The sequence below is a fragment of the Tachypleus tridentatus genome, chromosome 1, assembly GCF_004210375.1.
Source record: "Tachypleus tridentatus isolate NWPU-2018 chromosome 1, ASM421037v1, whole genome shotgun sequence".
Lineage (NCBI taxonomy): Eukaryota > Metazoa > Arthropoda > Merostomata > Xiphosura > Limulidae > Tachypleus > Tachypleus tridentatus.
The window spans coordinates 129,629,153-129,655,922 of NC_134825.1; the positions used below are offsets into that span (position 1 = coordinate 129,629,153).

At 31.3% G+C, this 26,770-nt stretch overlaps 1 protein-coding gene across 4 annotated transcripts in view; it reads right to left on the reverse strand.

Moving 5' to 3' along the window:
- Positions 1-13,788, reverse strand: part of LOC143223615 (SRSF protein kinase 3-like) — a 74,365-nt gene extending 60,577 nt beyond the window's left edge. The window contains exons 1-2 of one of the 4 annotated variants that reach the window (XM_076451792.1): positions 13,646-13,788; positions 13,452-13,572 (exon numbers count right to left, since the gene is read on the reverse strand). In XM_076451792.1, the coding sequence (XP_076307907.1) occupies positions 13,452-13,572; positions 13,646-13,670 (146 nt within the window). In that variant the 5' untranslated portion in view covers positions 13,671-13,788. Of the gene's footprint in view, positions 1-13,451; positions 13,586-13,645 lie in introns of all 4 variants that reach the window. The other 3 variants (XM_076451801.1, XM_076451822.1, XM_076451811.1) reach the window with 3 other exon arrangements.
- Positions 13,789-26,770: the final 12,982 nt, after the last annotated feature.

Here is a 26,770-nt window from a genome sequence, read left to right on the forward strand (position 1 = left end):
TTCCTTGAATATGTACGTGTGTGTACTCTTTACTTTATGCACATATATATTTAGCCTTATTTTTAAAGAAAGCAAATATATCTAAATAGCACAGGTTGTTCTATTCACGTTACTTAAGAGACTAAAGGCGTGGTTACAATACATTAATCTTGTATCATGCAATTCTGAAACGTCTGAGCACTCAACTGGATAAAATAACACAAACATTTAGCGAATATATTAACAATCAGATCCATCAACCAACAAGTCTTAAGAACAAATTATATACACCACCTGCAGAGAAACTTGCATGGCAACACGTACGAAAAACAGATATCCAAGACAATAGTTTTGAATCTTGCAGACCAAGATATCCTGATAAATTCATTATGGAAAATTAAAATGAGCTAACTTCTTTGTGCATCAGATACTTTTGTGGACACAAATAAGTAATGGTGTGTAAAGGTTAATAACTATGAGAGAAAAGATTTTACCAAATTATAACTTAAGACTACTGATATATTGTTTCTAAACAACACTTTGAAGACCCAGTAATAACAATGCCCATTTATATTTTAAGAATAACTAAAAAACACAAGACTTTGTAGATAAATCTTGTTAACTATATATTAACATTACTATGACAACTACGAAAACGTGCAATAATAAATATACAAAAAATATTAAAAACTTAAGAAATATTACAAAATTCGCACTTTCTTCAAGAAAGATAAATTCTATTTACTCTTAATAAAAAGGGTGGAAGGGAGAAGAAAATGGAGAAAACTACTTTTTGAGAGACAGAGAGTGCATACTATTATTCAAAAGTACGGACTTAAACGACTTAATTAACAAGGTACAGGACTAACCCATGCATCATTAGTTTGTTAAAGAATTTTTCATTCTTTTATTCGGTGAAAAGATGGAGTAACAAACACAGAATTATATCAATAATCACCTCAGCTGAGGCAAATCCAGAGTCTTGAACTCTCTTATGCAGCTAAAAGTTTTTTTGTTCTTCCTAAAAGAATAAAATGTAACGTGACAAAAGTTTTTACTCGAAGCTGAACCTAAGTCATGGGCATTCTATCTATGCAAAAGTACGTACCAAAATGCAGTATGGGTTAGAGATAGGAAAATAAGTAAAATGGCAAAGCTATTATCAGTTCAGTACCAACCTCTCCCAAAAAGCGCGCTAACAACTGAAAACAAACGAGTGATATACAATTTAAAGTAAATTTACACTTCATAATACAATACAATATAATATAATACAAAAAAAGATCAAACATTCACAAAGTTGTCAATACATACAGCTGTACAATTCAGTTTTGGCATCGTGAACAATTTGTAAAACTGATACCTAAACCAAATTGTAAAAACAGCGGTTCCCACATAAACAGTAATATAATAAACAGAAGTGCTAAACTGGTGACCTCTAAACATAAACAAAACAAACACATATATATAAAATACTTAAACATAATTCGGAAGACGCAATAAAACTACAACTCCACAGTAACTGATAGCAAATTATCCCGTTTTGGTTTGCACTATCCAACATGTAGCAAAGAGAAATAAATGTAAACAACCAGACGTGAAAGCTGCTATTGTTTAAGTATAGGTATTAGTTTATAATAGCGGTGTATTAATTACTACAGTAATTAGACTTTTTTAAAGAAAACTGAGGAATTAAAACTGAAAATAACTTCACTCGGCTAATTAAAAAACAATGTATAAACGTATAAATGAAAAGTTATAATAATGTAGCACAATAGCTACATGATTCTTTCTAAAGGCAATGGATTGTATTGAATTCTTTTGTTTTTACATAATGGTTTGTTAGTGGCCATTCGGTTTCTTCTTGACATTTGGTCATAATCTTTACAGAAAAAAAAAAGGTAAAAGGGGAGTCGAAAAATAGAAACTAAATTACAAGACTGACTAGCAAAATCAAAGGAAATGGTGTCAATTCCAATCTAGTCTACATTTGGGGGCCATCTCATGCCATTATCATTTTTGAGTTAGTTACCAAGTGCAAACTTACACAAAAGACTCTCTTCTCTGCTTACCACTGGTATTGAAATCTGGTTTCTAGTATGTCCACAGACATACTACTCTACCACTGGGAAGCGGAAGCTTATCCGTTTGGAAACTCTTTCACAGATTTTCACGATTTCTGAACAATTTATTTTTCTAACGCCTAACGCTAAAAATCTGTCAAGTGTCACATGTTTAATTTAACTGTTAAGTTCTAGCTAAGGTTTTATTTCCAAGACTTTTAGCATAATACTAAAACAGTGTTTGTTACCTACATTAGAAATGTAAAAAAAAAAGGGTAAAGAAAGCAAAATGTTCCGCTTTTAAATACACAATTCACGAAGTCCAAGGAGACATTTTCAGTAGAGATCAATTATGTTTAAGTATACAGTAAACAGATTGAACTATATTCTGATACTTTTAGTACATTGCTAGTTTTCTTAAAATATATCAAACTTTGATAGCTAGTGTAGGATAAGTACCTATCACCCCAATTATTTCAAGGCTTAGGATAAACACATTCTAAAGCAAATTAACAGGAAGAGTAAATAATGAGTAAATAGAATAATTTATTTTCTGTTTTTATAATTAATGTTTATCTTGCAATCGCTTTTTTAAAAGAACAATTTTATTTCTGTATTTTAATTAAATAAAATATTTTCTTATTTGTGTAATTAAATGTTTATTTTGATTTAAAAATTTATATTTTGTGAATAATTTAATATAATTTAAAACAATTTTTTGACACTTTTTTGCGTATTTTACGAGATGATCAATGCTTTTGCTCATCAGAATAATCGTGAAATTTAGTGCTTATTTGAATTTTCTGTGGCCTTATGTTACATGCGTTAGAAAAATAAAAACACAAGCTGCAATGAAAATTTTATATTTACGGTTTTTGATTCTTAACAACAAAAATATGATGTTACGTTTCCGGAGAGGTCAGGGTACTGACCATCCAGTTGGGAAATCTGCCCTGCAAGCCTGAACAAATACACCCATTATATGTATAAATCTGTATGTACGTATACATATAAACACATACTTTAAAATGGGAGTAGTGTGAATATTTTATATATATAGGGAGACTAAAAAAATTCTCAATGTATATAAATCATACATACTTATACAAAAAAACAGATCATAGGTGCAGGATACACATTAATCCTTTATTATTTTATAGCTGTAATTGATCTGTTTTACTTCTCTGTTAAATATTTAAAAATGATTTAATCAAAGAAAAAAAAATAGAAATTTTTCTTAATTTTTTAGTTTATAATAATGTCTGCTTCATATGAAGCCTTTCGATGATTGAATAGGTTTAAATAATTAACGATGAATTAAAAACCAACAACAACAAAACGAAAATAATTACTTCTCACAAATAAAAATGAAGATTTAAGAAAATAAAATATTCATTTCACCCAGCATATCAATTTTGAATCTTCAGAAAACAAAAAGAACTGGCATGGCCTGGTGGTTGAGGCTGACTTGCAAGCTGCAGTTCACAGTTTTGAATCTCGTAACCAAATATGCTCACAGTTTGAGCATTATAATGTTATGGCCAACCCCACTTTCCTACAATGAAGAGTAACCCAAGAGGTGTTGACTGGTGGTACTTACTAGCTGTCTTTCCTCTAGTCTATTGATTCTAAATTAAGAACAAGTAATGCAAATGAAACTTTGTGTAGCTTTACTCATATTCCAACATACAGAAAATAAAAACTAAGTAACAAAGCCACCACGCAAATCTTACTTCATTTATTTGCATTGATCTTCCACTAATGAACTGTGAATTCAGAGAAACTAGTCTGCTGCCGTTGGAGTTGTGAATCAAATACAGACCAGACATCTACATCATATTTTTATTCACCGACAAAGTTTTAGCGAAGAAATGAAATTTACGAATAATAGTAATAGAACATTTTAGCTATTTTCCCACGAATGTAATTATTACATTCAGTGAACTTACAAGTTTAACTTTATAATTACCAATGTCAATACCTTATTACAAACTTAGAAATTAGGAAGAATGAAAATCAACGTTTGCTTTGTCTTAAACGAATTTACATATCGTTATTTTCAAATGAAACTCCGGCGATATTATTATTACTAGTAATTAAATTCCTATATTAAGCATCAAGGCTACTAATATGGTACAATAAGGAGTTGTCTGTACAACCATTACAAGTTGATACAAGCTGTCTGTTTACACGATCATATGGTTTTGATGGGCAACCTCAATACAGTGTGGCCACGTCACACGAATGACGCTGATAGAAGAATAAACATTTTACAGTGGAAGAACGTTAACATAAAGGGCATTTTCATGATACCCATAACCAGCCTTGACGGAATATCACCATCTTAGATTTGATAAGTAATATAACGTTTTCGTCTAATTTCTAAAGTGTACTTTTAACTCATGGCAATTTAAAGACACTTTTTACAAACAAGAGGATATAAAAAAAGATAGAAATATAAAATTTTCATAGTTTATTCTTCAATAAACATAATTTTTTTCTTTAAATCACCTGAATGACAGTTTATGCACACAACTGTTAGGCCAGAAAACTGTTCCTGATTTTGATCTGTGGACCACACCGAACGTAACCAATCAGTAGCATTTGTCATTATACTCTTAAACGCGACTTGCTGATAACATATTTTAAATTTGAAATTTTGGAACCTCAAACTGAAATAACTACCATGATTAATCACAACTTGAAGGCCTGAGTGCAACAGTCAACAGCTATACGAAAAATATAACTGAACTTAGGGAGATGAATGATATAAGAAAAGGCAAAATTGGGAAATTACACATTTTTAAGTAATTACTTTCTAATGATAAAAAAGAGAAATAAGTTAAAATTATAACCAAATAAATTTCACCACATATGAATCGGAAAACGGGCAGGCTTTTTAAAGATGAAATTTAGTTATATATGCATTTGTTTTTGCAGAAAAGGGCAATACATCCGTTTCGTAGGTGTTAACGAAAGAACTGACAAGAAGACATACACAGCCCACTTTGTACATAAAGCATAACTGATGAATTATCAACCATAATGTTCATATGATTACCGCTCTTCAACCATTCGCCCAAGAACAAAGTTTTTGATAATTATCTTTGTTTAGCTCTTGTGTTTAACATTACCTTTCCACACTGATTAACGATTCCACTTTAGATTCAAGATTAGGCATTTGTTTGATTCAAAACCAGCTATGGTTATCATGGACAACTACGGTAAAATTCAAAAGTACGTGTTTATTTTTGTTGTTTTTTTTAAGTCAAGAAAATGTTAGAGTCACGTTGCTGCTTTTATAAAGAATTACGTAGGAAGTCTTATAAAAACACTGTATCGAAATATAGGAATAGAATCACATCCGTGTACATAACGGTAACCGATACTTGCACACTTTCAAGTACAATAGGAAACCTAATTAGCAGAGTGCCCTAAATTACAATATTTTTATAAACATATTTTGTTTCTTTCTGTAATAAAAACACAGACCATTTGGAAATTTTGAAAGAGGAAAACAAAACCTGTTATTACGTATTACTATTGCTTATAAATTAAAGCCATGTATTCTTCTGAATGTTTCTAGGTGTTTTTCGCATTTTTTTTTAAATTCACAAATGCAGCTGCTCATCTCAGAATCCATACCTTAATTATATTTACTATAAATTCATATTGATGTACACGGTCGCTATTATACTATAACTTTACAAGACTCATGTGTCAAGTGATATAATTATGAACAACTAGCATGAGAAATTGGTCTCAACCAACCAACGCATAAGAACATAAAAAATAAGTTGCGAAATCAAGTACGATAAGTGAGGTTTCTGTGTGTTGAACACTACAGTTTCTTGTTTATATAAAACTTTAAAACATACACGCATACTTTTCCAAAGTAATTTTACAAATTTTATACAAATATTAGCCTATTTACTACAACAGTAAAAGACAAAGGAATCAGCAATAGGCACAGTACATGAAATTCTTATGAGGAAAGTCAAAATTACACAAATAAATTGGTGGTGCTAAATGTCATACTAACAACCAAACACACTGTGTTAACATACTTTGTAGTCACAATGCAAAAAATTTTAAACACTGGACAAGTGAAAAAAGTGTCATCAGCTACTATTCAGCTCTTCACATTACATAGTTGCACAATAGCAAATATTATAACGTGTTTAGGGTTACCGATGATGAGTGGAATTATTTAAAACTAGTATCACCCAATAACGCACATTGATCAAATGTAAATTTTTGGTGAACCTCAAGGTTAAACAAATGTTTCAAAATACTAAATTTATTTATTATGTACTAATAGTCTTTGTAGAGTTCACAATATTTGATAAATTCGTGAATATGGTGTTAATATACCACTAAATTTAGCTCAATCATTTCATGATGACACTTCAAGTTGGGTATGTTATTCATATGAACTTGAGTTTGATCTCAATAGAAAACATTAAAAAGGTATGGAATGGTGTAATTTTGTTAACACAAAGTGATTCAGTTATCACTATGAATGCACACTACAATGCAGCTCTTTATAACTTAAGAATATATTATACATTTTCTGAATAAAAGTTTCCAATCTTGTCTTAACTATTATTACTTTGATAAACAAATCCACAATTAAAGTAACCTTTTAATATTTCACTATTTCAAAAACGTATGTAACAAAATACCACTGATAAATAATCAGTACCAATAAATGCCCAGTTTCAAAGTAGTTATAAACATTAATATTACAGTTGTTTCACATAGCTAATAACTTGTGTTCAAAAGTAGTTAACTTGATATTTTAACTACATGTTAAAACAATCAAGCCAGAGGCCCATTTATGGCTGAAGTTTGAATGTTTATCTTATTGTCTCTATGCAAGACATTGAATTTATTCTTCACCAACAAATAATTATAAACTACTTGTGTACATTTATTACTCTATATAGATAATACAAAACATTAAAATATAAAACCTATAATGAATGCAGTATGCAGTTATTAACAAAATGAAAAGAGGTACCATGCAAAATATAAGTATTGAAATATTATACATATGAATAAGAATACAGTATTCAGGAAAGTGATGTAGGCACTATGGTGTTGTACAATAACAGTGCCCTTACCCTCTCTTCAACTGACATGTTCAATACACAACTTAGAAACTGCATGTGAAGAAAATGATTTACAATGATTGTAAAGTCTTTATTGTATAAAAATATACCAGACAGTTTAAATTAGTCAGTAATTTCATTATAAAACCCAACTGGCAGTTTTGTAGCACTAATAAATATTTATTGATCAGCAGGTCTAGGTCTAACAACTGAATTTTTACTAGTAAAAAGCAAGCACTATGGATAATTTATTACTATTTCCTACAAGACTGTAATGAATATTTTCTTTTTAGCCAAAAATCTCAATCTTCATCTTTTTGTACAGTTTTAGTAATTTTTCCAGTGTCTCACTACATCAATAATAAATTCACTAGGCTCCAACATACAAGCATCAGTGCTAATGTATTGACATATTTGGTTGTGACACAACTCTACTTAAATGGCATATGTGGAAGATCATTGTGTCAACTAACAAATTACAAAATAAATACATTACACTTAGACCTTGTGACACCAATTTCTTTAACAATTAAAATAGTTATTTATGTAGAACATCATATAAAGAAAGTCAAAGGTTTTTGTAATGTTGTTTAAAAGTAATAAAAGTGATTCCAAATAGAGTTTGAAGACTGATTGAATTTATGGCTGATGTAATAAGAGCTATACCAACTGTTACATATAGACAAAGAAATTGCTTGTTATGTAAAGGAAATATTTCTATTTCTAAACAAAGGAAAGTACCTTACCAGAAAAACATTTTAAAGCTCTTCACAAATAAAGGCAAAACAAATGTGCAACAAGTAGGTCATGTTTCAAGTTTAAAAGCAGAGCAGTTACATTTTTGTAGAATACTTTAGCTAGTCTTCATTTAGGAAAACACTGCCTTTTGGTTTTGTTACAAGTACTCTAATAACAATAATAATTCACTGATATTCACAAAGAAATGTAAAATTTGTAATTTAATAAGAAAGCTGCATACACAGTTTTCAGTTTCACTAACAAGTTTTATTATCCCCCCCCCTCTCCCAATTTGAAAAGTTAAATGTTCAGAAAGCAGATTACCTCAATTGTCTGACTGGAATTTTGTCAATACTTGGCTTTTATTTAAACTTGAAACCATCTCTGATATTTCTTCATGAACTTATCTACTGCAAAAATATGTTGTCTTATTTTGAAGACATTAGGCAAGCCTCTAAAGAAGCCCAAGATCTACTATACGATATGTTTACAAAGTATGTAAATATGGAAAGAAATGCAGCATCATGAAATTAACTACTTACACATACATAAAAAAAACAAAAAGTGATATAGAAAGCCATTAAGCTGCCTCTATAATCTTTTCACTTAATAAAAGAAATAATTAACCTAGATTCACATACCTTACCCTATTACATGCACTTATAATAAATACATTTCACATAATAATTTTCATATTCATCACATACAATCAAAAGTAGATTAAATGCCTTAAATATTACTAACTCTTCACCTTTGGTTTCCTTATGTGTGCTGTAAACTATTTATGAACAGTTTCAAGTTTCACCAACATTATTCTCCAGTTTTAATTTAAAACCAATGATTTCCAAACCTTAATTTACATGTCATTTGTAACATGTTCATATTTTGCAGCACATGCTCATTCCTTGGAACACATCTTGTGATGACTTTTTGCTTGTTATAGTTTTCATGCTGTGACTTTTAAATTACTAAGTGTATATTCATGAAATCTGGCAGATTATCAGTATATACTACAATACTTTCATGTGCAAAATATTTTTTTTAAAATATTAAGTCTTAGGCTTTGTTAAACATTTTTCTCATACCCTTTTTTTTTTAGATGTTATGTATCCAACATGTAAAGTAAATTTTTATTTTAAGATAAAAAATATTTTATGTAACAAACTTTTGAAATTTTATCCACAAAATCTTTAACATCCAGATAGTTATCAAATATTTCTTTAAAAAAAACATCTTTATATTTTATCAGTTATTTTTATTAATAAATCTGTATGGGTTCATTCTATTTAACCAATTTCACAACAACCATAAAAATTAGGAAATAAATATAAATTATGCCTTTTTTTTTTTTTTTTTATTTGTTCAGAAATGACTAAAATGGAAAGAGGTGAGCAGGATCACTATTTGATTCAGTACTTGACCAATATCTCAGCAAATAGAAAAGATTGAATTTCTAGCTTGTCAATATTGGTAATTTGAGTTCCCAAGTCATATGAAACTATAGATATTTAATTTGAACCAGTGTTGCATTTAACATACCATATGACAACCAAAAATTGAAGTTTATGTATATTTTTTAATATTAAATTAAGAAATCAAATGGTGTATAATATTAACATTTGAATTATAATCTACAGTTTAGTATCAAACTTATTGGCATAAATTAATAAAATAGTTCAATAAAATTTTGAATGAGAGGCAACATAAAGACTAACATGGCCTTTGACCCATGTGGAAAAGGTTAAATTTTCTGTCGGTACAGAATAGTGGGTAGAACTGATAATGCATATACAACATATCTATAGTAATATCTATACAAGCACTGCAAATGCTCACAAAAATAAAGGAAGCAAGGAACCAGACTTAAGTGTCACAACAAAAGAGAAACTTGTAATTTGTATAAATAATTAAGTCATTTAGAAGAAAAGAAAACATGAGTTGAAATAATAAGGAGTTAGTACAACAAGGTTTGACCATTTAAAAACATGCTTTTAATGCTGTCTGAAATCTGTGGAAATACAACAGAACACACACAGACAAAAACTATGTATCATGGGAAGTTTGTGAACTCTTCAGAATTTCTTTACCTGTAGTTCATTTGAGATAATAATTACAGGAAATTAGGCTTAAGTCTCAATTCAGCTTTATGCCTTAACAGGTGAGTAAAATTGCAATATTCTTTTTTGTGTTAAAATGACAATTTAGCATGAGTTGATACTTTCATTTATTGAAAGACTGCTAAAACTCATTCAAAACTAAGCTTGTGGATGTCTAAACATTAGAATATAACTGACTGGCATAGGTTAATGTTTGAGAGTTAAATGGGATTTTGAAACATTTTCTTCAGTGTAGATTATTAAAGTTATAACAATAACAAATAATTTGCTCAAAAAGATTAACACTCCTACAAAAGGACGTTTCTAGTCCTGATTTCTCCAAGCCCGTTCCCCTGGCTGTGGTTTCGCTAGATAGTAGATAGGGACAGTGGAAATCTCGTTAATCCATTCATTAATGGATTTAAATGGCAATTTCATTTAAATACAAAATTATTAGCCTAATATTAATAACCTTTCAAGTTGCTCTGGGGCATATTAGGCCCCACTTTTCGTAGGAGTGTTAACATCACATTAGATGGACCTGTTGACAAAATATTAAAAATCTATTTATCATTAAAATATCAATTTTATCAATAAATAACTGATTTATAAGTAGATTGTATGTTGTTATACCCAAAGCTACACAAAGGGCTATCTGTGCTCTGTCCACCATGGGTATCAAAATCCAGTTTCTATCAGATTAAGTCTGCAGACATACCACTGTGCCACTGCAGAGCAATATAAATAGTTGGTGTTTTGTTGAGAAAAAATTATACAAAAAACATTATGACAGGAATAAGCTGAAATTTTCATTTAAATATGATAAGTAAATAAAATCACACACAGCCACAGAAGAATTTCTTGATTTTTAAAAAGGAGTTTTGCTGGAAAATAATACTATAAATTCCCTAACTACAATATATAAATAAATAATCATTAGTTCTAATTGCTCAATACCTATTCTACCACTTAAATCCTCCGAATTATGCAAGATCCATTCAAAATGCAAGTAACTGGTATGGATTAGTGTAACATTTGGGAGTTACATAGGATGATTTTAGGACTTTCTCTCTCTCTCTCCAATAAGAATTAATCTAAAGTATAACAAATTATTTTAAATAAGTTTTGCTTTTTAAAACAATCTTTTTTGTATTTGAAAATAAATATTTAAATTTTTTTTTACAAGTTCTATTTGAATTTGAATGAAAAAATGCTTTGCCTTTATAACCTACAATCTGAAATACCTGTTAACTGATGGAGAAGGTTTAAACTTAAACAATGCATGATTTATAACAATTTCAAAGTAATAAGTTTAATATAAACTTTCTCAAAATTTTAAATAAAACTTCCTCATAAACAACATTTGCAGTCTGCTTTCTATCTACTAATGATTAAAGATTTTGAATTGATCCCACCATTGGACATCCTGCATATCACTGACCATGATAAAATCATGGTTGTTTGAAAGACAATCTAGTACCTTTCATACTTTTAACATGAATCTTAACATGAATCCTTTTAGAATATTGAACACTATCTCAAACATCAACTTGCCAAGATTGTTTGTGATTGACTCAATAGGCTAGGAGTAATTAATGAATAGGATTTACAAAATAAAAATAGGTTAAGTTCAATTTTGACTCTCTTAAAACATTCCTAAGAGTTCATAGAGTTTACATACAAATTGTGGTTGATATTGGTGTATCAGGGTGTACACACACACACACACACACACACACACACACATACATGCAGACAGACTAATAACATCTTCAACAGGTGTTGTTATGTTAAAGATATAAAATTTATATTATCTTTCCATTGATACTAGGTAGCTCTTTATATGCTTAATGAGAAGGCCTAAGTTTAACAATGTGCAATAGTTTCCATGGTGCAAAGAATTATGACTTCTTGATGAACATTACTACAGAAAATTGAATGTTAACAAAAACAAACAAACAAAAAACATTTATAACTAAAATCTAAAACTGGCTTCATAAGATGAACTTCCTAGTTACAGTAGTTAAGAGATATGTATATATGGTACTAATAAAGAAAAAACTCAATTACAAGTTATTTCTTTAAGAAAGTTTGTAGAACCTGCTGCTAATCATATCTTACCTTAATTTTTTCCTAAAACAAAGGTTCACAATTAGATTGCTAGGTCTTACTTTTCTGTGTTTAAACCTGTATTCCCCAGAATATAAGGAATTGCTTGGCTTGATGTTTAACATTCCAGAATTTTACTACCTGTGGAAAGATTATATTAAGCTTATATCTTTAAATTTCTTTCAGTTATTAAACCTTTAATTGCTCTCAATTTAGATATCTCAGTTGGTCCACCTTGGCTGTCTTATCCTCTAAACTAAAACTATTAATAAATAAATTTTAAAAACTCTTAAAGCCAGTCCTTATAATACATATATATTTACCTAGCCTTCTCTTTAGCTCACTCATATTTACTGCCTCCACATCAAAAGACTAATCAAAGGCTAACCACCCTGTTAGAAAAATAAAACTATCTTCTCTGAAGATAACTCTTACCCAGCCAAAATTTATATTTTGTATCTATTAGTCCTACCCTTCTTACTGTTAAGCACAAAAAACATGATGAATCAACACTATCAATTCCCTTTAAAATCTTAAACACTTTAATCAGATCCCTCCCAACTCTTTCTTTTTAAGAGAAACCAATGGGAGAGATCTCAACCTCTCCTCGTATGACAATCCCTCCATCTCAGGCATCATTACAGTAATCCTTCTCTGAACCATTATGAACAATTCAATGTCCTTCTTTTAGAATTATTACAAGTACCACATTGTATTACACTGAAGCATCTCAACTGCAATAAGTACTATGAACAACCTTTTAGAGAGGACCAGCCAACTATTCTTGCAGTTTTCGAGGTTATAAAACAATTAAAAACTTCAAACCATCCAACACTGACAAGTTGACCACAGCCTAGGTCATATTGAAATACCAGTTGGCTAACATAACCAATAGCCAAGGAAACAGTATGACAGAAATAAGGTAGATGATCACACTAAGCAGCAAGTTTTAAATATTGGACTCTTACACCAAATGTGAATTATGCACTAGTTCAAAACAGAACAATTGCCATTTCGTAATTTTGAGCATCTGAAAATTAAATTGGAAAAAAACCAAAAACATTTCAGTGGATTTTAAGTACAGTAATTAATTTTCTAAATCAAAACCTATGGAAATTAATAACAAAATCGTATATTCAACTGGAAATTTAGGTATAACTGTAACATGTAATGATAATGCCAATAAAATTAAATGTAAGGATTTTCGGCTACAGTGTAGGTCTCTTTCTTGATTGAATTCTGAACAAACCTAAATATTATTAGACTGCCTCTAACATTAACGCTAGGTCCAACTACCCACTAAACGTTCATTAGGTTAACGAGTATATTAATAATAATTAGGCCTATCTTGCCTTTTCCTGTTGCTGTCAGTAGTATTCTCCGCTGTCCGCCCTTTGAACTTCGACTTTGGTCCTTTCGAACGTTTCTTCTTAGCTTGGATGGCCATTACTAATAAACAAAATGAGATAATTCCTTTCAGAGTTTCCTATTACAAATAATTAGGCAGCAGTATGTTTTATATAAAAAAAATTACAATTTTACTAACCTTTTCTATTCACATCGATATTCATTTTGATGTACCTAGCGATAGAAGAAACGATAAGAGTTTGCGCAGTGAAATACGTTCAACTCCCTACTGCGAACAAATTCTGAGATACTATTTATATTGAGCCTTGAAAAACATGTTTGAGAGATAAATTCATTTTGAAACGTATATAAAACAAAATATTTTCTGTAAAACGTGCCTAATTAACGGAAATGAAAGTATGAACTAAAACACAAAAAATAATCAAAATGTATATCATCATCCAAACATCAATGTTGTAATACTAATACTACATGCCGCTTAAAAGAGATAAAATGTTTATAAACCATTTTAGTTTGTTTTGGCAACTGAATCCCACATAAAATATAATCTAAATACTTGAAGCCCTAAAAATACTTAATAAATGTTAGAAAAGGTGTCAAAGCACACACGGTCTATTTAACTAATGTAAAATAGAAAGAATAATCGGACTTTGTTAATACATGTAAAACTTTTTCAGTTTAAAAATTAAAACGACACAATTTTAGTTATGCAAATAAAATATTCTAGTTTAAAAATAACTTAATTTGAGTAATATATGTGAAACTTTTATTTTGCGAAATAAGATAATTCAACTTATTAGTTTGTTTTGAATTTTCGCACAAAGCTACTCGAGGGCTATCTGTGCTAACCGTCCCTAATTTTGCAGTGTAAGACTAGAGGGAAGGCAGCTAATCATCACCACCCACCGCCAACTCTTGGGCTACTCTTTTACCAACGAAAAGTGGGATTGACCGAACATTATAACGCCCCCTCGGCTGGGAGGGCGAACATGTTTAGCGCGACTCGGATGCGAACCCACGACCCTCAGATTACGAGCGCATGCCTTAACGCGCTCGACCATGCCGGGCCCCAACTTATTCGTAGAGATGCATGTAAGTAGTATTGTATGAAAATAATTTGAGTAATACACAAAGAAAACTTTAGATTTTGCAAAATGTGTTGATTTGAATAATACAAACAATGCTTACTAATGTGCTTTATCTACTATTTAATTTAAAAATAGTTACATTTCATTTCTCTCTTTCGCTTAAATGTAAGTTCTGCCATTGTTTTTTTACATCACTTCATCACAATGCATAAGATTCCACTTGTACGGCCAGTCATTTATTTCTTCTTCTGTTTATTGTTAACTAAATATTTGCTTGTATACACACGAACACAAAGTTTTGTTTCTCTCATTTCACCTGCTGAAAGGGCGAAAATCTTTTGTGTGACGGGGATTCGAACCCACGCCCCTTGTAATCCGTGTGCTTTAACCACCTGGCCATCCCGGACATTTTTTCAATCAAAATATAGTCTCTGCTGGAATCATTGTAGGAGTTGATTGTAGGGAAAGAACAGCTTGAACACATGGCTCAGTTGTAATGTTCAGCAATGGACACTGGAGGAATTGATGGCTTAGCCAATGTTCTTTGAAGTACAGGAAAATGTTGTTGATAGTCTTTAAGAGAGCTCATAAGCATGAGGTCCCTGGTAGTTGAAAATCTTAATCCATTGGCTTCTCTTTACTTGTGATCAAGCCCAGAGTCATTAACAGTCTTTGAAATATTAATGTACTTTTCTTCAAAGCTAAGCATATTGTAGTCATCTCTAATACAAGTTACCAGGCATAACGCAATAAATCTGACAAAAAAAAGTCAAGTGAAACAAAATAGCCAGCTAGGTAAGAATTTTTTTTTTTTTATCTTATAAAGCTAAGAGCAGGATTTAAAATGCTTGATCAATTCTGCTTACGATTGATCAGGAGTTTAGTTAATACATGGGCGTCCAAAAGGAAGGGAGAGGAAAGGAACAGATGACTCCCGGAAAATGAAAAAAAAAAAATTATTTCTTTATTCATTTAGCATGTGTTTATGAATCGTCCCTTGATTTTGATTTTGCCTACTCATCCTGGACAACTATCTGCGGACGCCCATGATTTAACAGTAAATTAAAACCTTACAGTTTGGAAGCTACAATCAAAATCTTTCGTGCGAGAATATTTTACTTAAGGATATGAACATCATCGCCCTAAAAAAGCGCCATTTTTATGTGTACTAAGAAAAATACACATATGCAAAATCCAATGAAAAAGAAATTTCCACCATAATTTATGACAGTTTGAATTACGTTATCTAAAGACTAATAGTACGATCAATTCAGTATATACTATAAGTAATTTGAAGGGTTCATTGTTATAGACTTGAGTGCAAAACCTACTTAAAAATCATGTTTACATAATTTCAGTGTACTCAGATCTTTTCTTCCATAAACATTCTGATAATGTTAATCAAAAATTCGCTTGAGTGCTTGGAAAGCGAAGAGTTCATAGCTGTTTTAAAACTTCAACAATTATCATCAGTCATGTCACCTTTTAATAATCGAGGCACTAAGTTTATTATGATCAGCTGTCGTAGCTATAAGTCTAATGAGTACCACGTGGTCTGCTACTACACAGCGAAATACTTTAAATAAATATCGCAAGACGTCATACAAACATAAAATCACTTGACAGATTAATAGGCAAGAGTCACAATGCCATTTTGGCTAGTTTTCTTTAACTCCTAGTGCTGACCTACAGTCGTAAAGGTTGCTGATTTTTTAAGTATTATACTTAACGAATGTTAGATATCTTAATTGCATAATAATCAAGTTACTTTAACATAGTATTTTATAAACATTCTACTATGAAACACATTTTGGAAATGATTGTTTGTTTGTTTTTTGGAATTTCGCGCAAAGCTACTCGGGAGCTATCTGCGCTAGCCGTCCCTAATTTAGCAGTGTAAGACTAGAGGGAAGGCAGCTAGTCATCACCACCCACCGCCAACTCTTGGGCTACTCTTTTACCAACGAATAGTGGGATTGACCGTTACATTATAACGCCCTCACTGTTGAAAGGGTAAACATGTTTGGTGCGACGGGGATTCGAATCCGCGACCCTCAGATTACGTGTCGAACGCCTTAACCCACCTGGCCATGCCCGGCCATTAATATAGTGAATATCAAAGGAAGAGAGTTGTATCATATCCAGTAGTCATTGTAAGGAAGAAAGAACTTATTCCAAAGTTCTGTGTTGATTTCAGGTGGGTAAATTTGGTGACATATGTTGATTCCTTTCCATTATTATTGATGGATCAATGTCTTGATGCATTTTAAGATGCCCATTGGCTCAGATTTTTATATTTGGCTGCTGATTATTGGTAATTCAAACTGAGTGGTGAAAACAGACTTAAAACTGCATTCAGCACTTGAAATGTCTTGTATAAATTTTGTGTCATGCCATTTGATCTACTTTGTGCATCTGTCACTTTTGAGGTAATAGAGATTGCATTAAGAGGGCTTTATTTGAAAAGATACCTGATATATGTCACTAAATGCTACTGAAAACCTGGCTTTAAAATAAAAGAAGTGTTCATTTATGTGTAGACTAGTGGAGTTCCTCAGTCACACTGTGGGAAGTAACTGTGTCAACCAATTCTGCGAAGATTCCGTTAATCATGAACTAGCCTCAACCTGTGGCAAAATGAGATATCTTCAGCTTCGTAAGTTTCGAGCCATATCACCGATGTTTTGTTGCCAATCTCTTCAAGACAGCTTCACCATTGTTTGCTAAAGCTTTATCTAAACCGATATCTCTAACTGGGCGTTTCAGTCGCTTAAGTTTGTTGGCATATCTCTTTATCCTGAACACTAATGTTATATTGGAAGTTTTTCAGATCTTGTGGAACTGTTATCTGGGGTTAAGTTATTGTGTTTTGTCTATTTCTTTTTCAAGGCCCGGCATGGCCTAGCGCGTAAGACATGCGACTCATAATTCGCGGGTTCGCGCCCGCGTCGCGCTAAACATGCTCGCCCTCCCAGCCGTGGGGGTGTATAATGTGACGGTCAATCCCACTATTCGTTGGTAAAAGAGTAGCCCAAGAGTTGGCGGTGGGTGGTGATGACTAGCTGCCTTCCCTCTAGTCTTACACTGCTAAATTAGGGACGACTAGCACTGATAGCCCTCGAGTAGCTTTGTGCGAAATTCCAAAAAAACAAACAAACAAACAAACAAACAAACTATTTCTTTTTCTGTTATATGGTATTTAAGAATCTAAAATGTACGTCATGTCTAACATCTTGTAATATGCAACTTCTGAACAAGTTTAGTTTAATGCTTTTTATTCATTAATAACATGATATAAATCCCATATTGCCTTATAATGACCTTCACTAACATTTATTATTTTTTGACTTTGTTAATATTTTGCCTTGAATTATCCTCCAAGCTTCGTACCCTAATTCTACTTAATACATATACATTTGAATATTTCCCACCCATTCTGTGTTTTTCTTCAACGTCGTAACCTTTTTATAACAGAGGCTATCTTGTCGAACAGGAGTAAGGATTTTAGTGTCATTACTCACCACAAGGGTATATGATTTGTAAACTGTGTTTTTCTATTGCAGTTACTTGCTCTATATTGTTAGTTTTACCTATTACTATATAATGAGACAATGCCGCTTACTATTATTTATATTCAAAATCTTTATAGGTACCAAATTTCACTCTGATACTTTATTAATATATGTAGCAAAAATCAATGCGTGATTATCTACGTGTGTGGGTTCAGTAACGTTCCCTCATTTACCTTGTAACCTATTCTAGCTTCAATAATAATCTGACTTATGTCGGGCATCTCTAACTCAAATTAAATCTTACATGTATTGGGTTTCGTTTGTAGCTGTACAGTTATCTGAGAGGTCTGTCCATTTGTGTGCTTCTTTAGGTCTTTCCACTTTAATTTCATCTTGATTTTCTTTACTGCTATTTACTGTTTTACTTCTAGTCACTGGTTATGTGTGCTTATAACTTTCTCATTGCTGTTACTACTAGTGTCATAATTATTGCTTTTCTCCTTACTATCACTACCCTTATATCTTTTGGCAAGTGGACCTACTACCATTTTGACTTTGATATGTATCACTACAGCTATGAGTATCAGTTCTTATGATCCTTAGACTTACTACTTTGTATAGTGCACGTGTGTTCAACGTCTATCTGATTCAGCAAGAATTTCTCATCAGTCTGAAGGTATATTTCATTCAAAACTTGAGATCTGTATTTTCTTTGTATAGTTTATCTCTGGTAATGAATATGTAACTGTCATAATTACTTAAGAAACCTTACCCTAATATATAATCTGCTTCTAAATTTACTTCCTTAGATATAAAATGAATGTAAAAGATTTTATTTTTCCAACTGTGATTGGAAAATAACATTTTTCTAACAATTTAACTTTTTGAAATTTCTTTTCCATGCATTATCCAATAGTGTCAGTTTCTTATTTAAAACCTGGTACTTGTGCCAAGTATATTTCCTTTTTTGTGTGTGTGTGTGTGTGTGTGCATCTGATCATCCTGAAACGTGCTGCTGCTCCAACGTCATCTATAAAATATTCAAAATCTTCCTGTAATTTACCTTAAAACAGCATTCCTCATGTATGTAATGACTCATTGTCCTGCTGGTTAAATGCAGCCGCCTCCAACCCCATATTTATCAATACATTCGTTTTTGGTCATGCCTCATCTTTTGATTTAATACATGTTGTAGATATAGCCATATTTGTTTCTCGTATATTCTAGTGTGATCTTGTTTCTACAGCGTGGCCATGTGGTTAGGGTGCTAGACTCGTAATCTGAGGGTCGCGGGCTCGATTCCCTGTCATACCAAATATGCTCGCTCTTTTGACCGTGGGGACTTTATAACGTGACGACCAATCTCATTAATCGTAACCCAAAAGTTAACAGTTGGTGGTGATGATGACTAGCTGCCTTCCCTGTAGTCTTACACTGCTAAATTAGGAACGGCGAGCCCAGATAGCTCTTGTGTAGCTTTGTGCGAAACTGAAAAAAGTCAAATTTTTCTCTACTTACTACTAAACTTTCAACATGATATTAGTTAATCTACGTATATTAAAAACTGAAGAAGGTGAACTAACTTGTTATGGTCACAACAGGTAAACAAATATTTATTACATTTACCTAAATATTAGGAATTCAACCAAGTGGCATGTGTAGACATATCACCAACCCGAGGAAATATACACTAAGTACATGGAATCGATGCAGACTCTTGATATAACAACAAATCCCATCGAGTTTATTAGAGATACACTTCTTATTCTATACTCTTTAAATTATTTCGCATAATATCAGTCCTACCTTATAACGTGGTACAACCTCATTAAGTTACTAGCAATAAATGGTACGACAACAAAATATTTAAACATTATTTATGCCGAAGCTGAGCCTTGTATCTCTTCTGTATCAATGAGGATGCTTCTTGAAGGTCCGACCTATAGATGAATGGTTGACTGCCTATTCTGAATCTCAATGCTGATTGGCACTCTCAAAAAACTCCAGCTTTTATTCAGAGTTTGTCAGATGTTTCAAAATTTCAGAAATGTTAATGCATGAACAATATGTACTAAAAGTCAAATATCTTGGTCACATACTTGCATAACAACTTTGTGTTTATTCAAAGGCCAACCTTGAGCAATGTTTTTCAAGTGACACTTTGATTAACGTTATAATCTATATTTGGACTTTTTTTTTTTTTAGTTTCTGATAACCTCATTACTAACTCATTCTTCCCAGCAAACTTGATACGAGTTTTTAATAACTCCCCACTAAGATTATGGGTTTATTATAATACTTATTGCTTTGTCACTAATTCTTCAGTTAATTTTTAGATTGGAATATATTTTAGATTATTTATATTTATATATATAGTAACTTTATACGATTAAATAAACATCCTGCCTAACAAGAAGCAAAACAACATATGCTAACTTACATAGGAATTTGTTTAAATCTGGTTAGTGTTAGCTAGCTTTAACCTTTATTTCTTTAATAAAAAATGTTCCCAAATTTAAAGAAATTATAATAGGAGTATTGCTAGAAAGTCGATTTAGAGCGACTACTCAATACTATGCTTAATATGTTTTAAGTATATGTAAAAGAAATCTGTTTCCTATAAGCGCATATTTCACACAATGTTTTCTTTTTCTCGAAAAAAATATTCGTTGGTAATAATAATAATAAAATTCAACAGGACCATTATTAGACTTCAAACTCAGAAAAACAAAAGAAATGGCTGAAGTATCTATCTGTGATAAATCAGAGGTCCAAGTTTTATCACATGGTAAACTTGGGGTGGAGGAAAGATATTAAGCGTAAGATTTCCCTGTTTTATGATGTTAGCAGACTTGTATACTGCTTTAAAATGAAGTGAAACTTCTGTCACTTTCTCTTCGAGATGTACTAAGTAGATACTGCATATCTTATTTTTTCACAATGTACACATTTTTTTATCTAACATTGTTGAGTTTTTTCAGAGCTCTTGTTCAAAACTTGCTAGCTCTAGTCGAGATTGTATGTTAAATTAAGCCTAAGGTATTACTTCTCACTGTGGACAAGCTACGGGAAGTAATACCTTAGGCTTAATTTAACATACAATCTCGACTAGAGCTAGCAAGTTTTGAACAAGAGCTCTGAAAAAACTCAACAATGTTAGATAAAAAAATGTGTACATTGTGAAAAAATAAGATATGCAGTATCTACTTAGTACATCTCGAAGAAAGCTTTTTAAATAACAACAGTTTACTGATATTTGAGCTTTAAAGCCTAATAAGAAGGAAAATTTAAAAGGCGTTCAAGCAGAACAATAATGTCAATCGAATAATGTTAAATAAACCTAATACAAACACTTGCAGAAATAAACTTAGATCTACAATGGACTTATAATCAGCACTATAACTGTAAGAAAGTAGCTGAGACATAATGAAGAATTTCGCATGAATGTGGTTAAACTGTTAAAGTAACAAAGCGATCTTGAAAATAGGAAAAATCAAGCAAGATAATTACCTACGGACTGATGAAACAAAGCCTTGGAGTTTTGGTAAGCAGGACAAACTTGAGCGCCTATAACTGGATGGAGATGTCTTATGGAACCAAACAGATAAGTATTTCAAAACCAATAGCACTATGAAGAAAAACACCATCACAACATATTTGTTACTCTGTATCCAGCGGCGAGGTTTAATTGCCTTTGTCTTTGAAGTTCAGCAGCTATGCTAATCTAATTGACAATTTGAGGCACCTAAAATTTGAGGCATCAGTGTCACAAAAAAGCAACAAATCAAAGAAGGTGTAGTGAACCTGGAAGACAATAATTGTTGGTAGTTTATGTTTTATCGATGTCATTATATTGTTAAGCTAAATGAAACGGGATTTCAATCTGAATGACACCTTATTTGTACAGGAGATAAACGGTCAGGTCAGATAACCCTAGGAGTCAGGGATAGTTACTAACTTTGAATTACAAACCAGGAGGAAGACGGCCAACCACTGTCACAAGGGCTTTATCTGTTTTTTTTTCTTCAACCAAATAATAGTAAAGACTACCACTTTTATAAAACGTCTGCAACTAAAAGTTCAAATCTTGAACTCCAGGAACTTTGACCTGCAGCCTGACATGCAAATGTCAGGCCTTGTTTGACCTACTAATAATGATTATTTTTTAATCTAAGTTTGACCTTCAATGAAGCTTAAAGCTTTTGATTGTAAAGGTGAGTGTAATAATATGTAATGTTAAACAATCTTTCATTTTGCAACATTATCTCATGCACACCTTTATGAAATTGAGCTATTAAACAAAGATTTAATTTAAAGGAAATGCTATAAGAAGGTGTTATGATAAACTTATATTTTTCTCTATGAAGTCCGTATAAGATATGATTCAATAAATTGTTTCTTAACTAAACTGTGAGCATTAAATCTTTAAATACAAATCCCATCATTTTGATCGATTTTATTCTTACTTCTGTAATCGTTCAATAGATAACGCTACAAAGTTTTATATTTAATGCTTTCAGGGGAAGCTCGTCAAAAAATAAATTACACAAATATTCAATATATAATACATACATGTTATAATTTAATCGCTGTACTTCGCAACAAATAACTGACTTTGATTTGACAACAAATTTGTTGTTTTGAGATTAAAACAAAAACAAATGAGGGAGTCAATAATAGTTTTCTACTATAGTAAATCAATATTCTGCATCTGGTTCTGTATGTGTTCAAAAATGAATCATTAAACTAAAAACGTTATTATTTTGAGAAATTTTTAGGTTTTCTCCTTCAAATGTCCGAGTATTAAAACTTTGTGCATTTTATAAAAAGTCGTGGTTGTTATCTCAAACATGGAGCAGAAATGAAAGGAATTAAAGATGCGAACTTTAAGTTGCCAACTTAAACTTGTTTTGTTTTCTCGTGAAGTATATTTATAACTGTCTCTACACTGTACTGACGTCCATCTGTGGCTATGAGTCTATGATTCGGCTTTGTAACAGGTACCCTAAAATAATGGCAGTCTGCCCATATTGTGGGTAATGATGGCTCGCCTTGTTTTTGTGTCCAAGCAGCTGAACCATCGGTTTAGAAACGATTACACTACACTAATGATACAAAGAGACTTATATCATCAATTTACAGTAGTGTACGAGTTTCTTCAGCGATTAGATGACTTCGTTTCCAAGTGACTCTCCATAAGAGTCAAATACCCAAATGTCTTTTTTTTTGGAGGGTCTATCCACGGGTCATAAACAACTCGACGGACATTTTAAAGTGAAAACTGAGACGCGAATATATGAGTTTATTATGTATATTTTTGTTGAATGACCAATGATTAGTCTTGATTTAAGTAATGTAAAAATAAATTGTAAAGCAAAGAAACAAAATTGACGTTATTTTGACAAAATCAAGAACACACTCACACACGCGTATATTTATGTGTATGTGTCTTAAATAAAATATTTTACTTCGTTATGCGACCAACAGATATTTGGAATGAACCAGAAAGGGTTTTCATTTATAAACTAATAATTCTTACATATAGTGTGTGTGTGTGTGTGTTTTATTATAACAAAGCCACATCGGGCTATCCGCTGAGTCCACACAGGGGAATCAAAGACCTGATTTTAGGGTTGTACTTACTGCTGTACCAATCTTACATACAGAAATAATAAACGTTTGTTGGTTAGGATGGAGTTTAAAATAGTATAATCAAATACGTATCCATGTTTAACTGTTTATAAATACGAATACAAATAGTTTGTAATGTTTCAGAGGAATATAAAAAATATGTTACAAAGCACAAAATGGCCACGGCCAATAAAATATTTGCGGCTTTTGAAACAATTATTTCTTATAATTTTTGAAAGTTTTAATGTTCTGAGAAGCTGAAATATTATTTTTGGTTGAAGTTTCATATGTCTCTCTTAAGACCTAAATAATATTAGAAAATATTAGTTATGCAAATGAATCTTCTATATACCATTCTGTCTGTAATTTACGAGTGAATAACTTTTCACGAGTATTGTAGAGTCGTATACCTCACACTTAAGGCAGATGCAGTTCACAGAATAAATCAAATTAATATTTATAAGTTACTGTTTTTTTATTACAATTCTATTTATTTTTTATTATTATAATAACAATAATATTGATAACTAGCACGAAACATTTCAACCTTTTTACAACAATATTTCTTTTGTAACAATTAAGTACAAGTTCAACAGATGACGGCACGTATATAGGCTCTATTTTTATTTTATTTATCAAAATATAGTTCACTTCTCAATCAACTACTTTATCATTTTTTCTGGGTGTGTAATTCTGTGGATCATAACATACAGCAATAATAGCGTTATATGTAACCAAAACCAAAGGCAGAGAAAATGTGCTTTGATTGCAAACCAATTTTATTATACCATGGCAACTCCCACTTTATCATAATATCTACATTAACTAACTATTCTTGAGTGTCATTATTTTATTTTTGTTCATTAATTTTAATTAATAAACTAAAATTCCTTTTTACTTATGATATGCTATTTAATCAACATTTCAAATGGAAAATTACAATTCAAGTAACTTGCAAACAAAGGCTAATAAAGAAAGCTGCTTCTTCCGTATGTTATTTTAATGAAATAATGAACTTAAAAGATATAATCTATGAACAGATCTATTTTAGACGTTCCATTACTTTCAGTTTGAGCCATATTCATGTTTCAAACTAATTTATACAAACATATTTAATCTTATTTTATTGTTTCTGAAATAACCAAGTAAACAAACGATATTCTTTCTCTAAAGGGTTTACCTTAGTTATTAAAATTAACTCTGTACAAAGTATAAAACTAACAGCCTGTACTCAAAGTGCGCGTTTTCTATGTGTGGTACTGTAGAAGTTGTCAACAATTGGTTAAGCTTCGTTTTAAATTTAAGAATAATGTTTATTCAGAAAAATATATTTAATAACGAAAGATACAAAATTCCAAACTTGTTCATTCTCATTATTTCACACACTAACACACACCAGGAAAACTCGGAAACCTTATCAGATTCGGATTATCCATTTTACTTCCTTAAACAATCTTATGTTATTAACGGGTCTAACTAATACTTGTCTCGAAATCACTTATTTCCTCAAAATACCACTGACAAAATGTATTGTAGTCCCTTTGAATCTACAGAATACTAACCTTTTGGTAACTAATACCGCGAAACAAGTATAATATGTCATTTCGATATTGATTTAACATAAGTTAAATATAATTTTAAATTAACAAGAGTTATCTATTTATGGGCTGCTAACAAGATTAGCTGTTGGTGAATGATGATTAATGTTTTTAAAAAATATGACAACTTGGGTATAAGAGTTTAAATATAGTTTTTGTAAAGAAAAACATGTTGATTTTTTTGTGTGTGTACACAATGTCAGACGCAACTTTCAGAAGTTACTGAAAATTATTGGTACTGATGTTTCTTCCATTTTATATCAAATATCTTGATTAAAACATATGGTAGAATTTATTTAATTACACAACGTTGTTTGTTTATCGGTAAAATTCTGTTAAATTTTATTTTTAATTCTAAATATGAAAAACGGACGTAGGTTTACTCGCTAATAAATATATATTTTTGGTATGACAAACCATTTTTTTCGTGTTTTTTTTAATGGTAAACAAACGTTATAATTCTACGTCACCATATGTAACATTATACACAAATGCAGAAGTTGTACTTACTAGAATGACGAAGCTTTTAGTAGAACAATGTCTTTCAAAGAGTGATTAATTCATTCAAGTCCATCTTGTTCAGTTCAATGAACGTCTGCACATAACACTTTCCCCTAGTGGCAAAGCTGTATGTCTACGGACTTACACAGTCACAAACAATATTAAAACCTTTTAATATTGTAATAGTTTGATGTCTTAATGTTTTGAATTTAAAAGTCGTAGCAGCACGGTATCTTGTTTAATATTAATTTAAAAAAATTCCCATTCTCGTGTACCAATATAAACATTTTATAAGTTTAGTACTAAGTATGAATAAACGGAATTATATGAAAAACAGAATGAAACAATTAGTTCATTTATGGATTTAGTTTAAGCCTACACAATATGCTTTAAAAGTACACTTTAAGTTAAATTGTTGTTTTTGGAATTTCGCACAAAGAAACTCGAGGGCTATCTGTGCTAGCCGTCCCTAATTTAGCAGTGTAAGACTTGAGTGAAGGCAGCTAGTCATCACAGTGAAGAGTTGTTGTGATCAGGATGTAGTGAAATCACATGTCTCTGGTTTATTTGCGCTGTTCCGATTTCTTGTGTGATGGGAACCTCTGGCTGTTGTTCCCTGGTGGCTTGTTGCAAAGCAAGTTTAGTAGACAAAGGATAAGGCATACGGAAGGAAAACCGTTCCCCTGGCACGTGTCTCGTATAACCTTGGACATAAAAAACAGTAATACTATAAATTCTTACCGATGTATTTTGCCTTTAGAAAATATTTTATCTGTATTGATGTAGCACGCTGAAGTTAAATATTGTTAGAATATTTTCTTCAATGCGAGCCCTGAAAAATACTGAACAATATTTTATACGACTTAGTGTAATTACAATACGAAACATTAATTCATAATATCGCAAAAGTTCTAATGTTAAATCTAAGTAAAAGTGTCGACAGAAAATCATCAACTTTATAAGAAAAATAAAG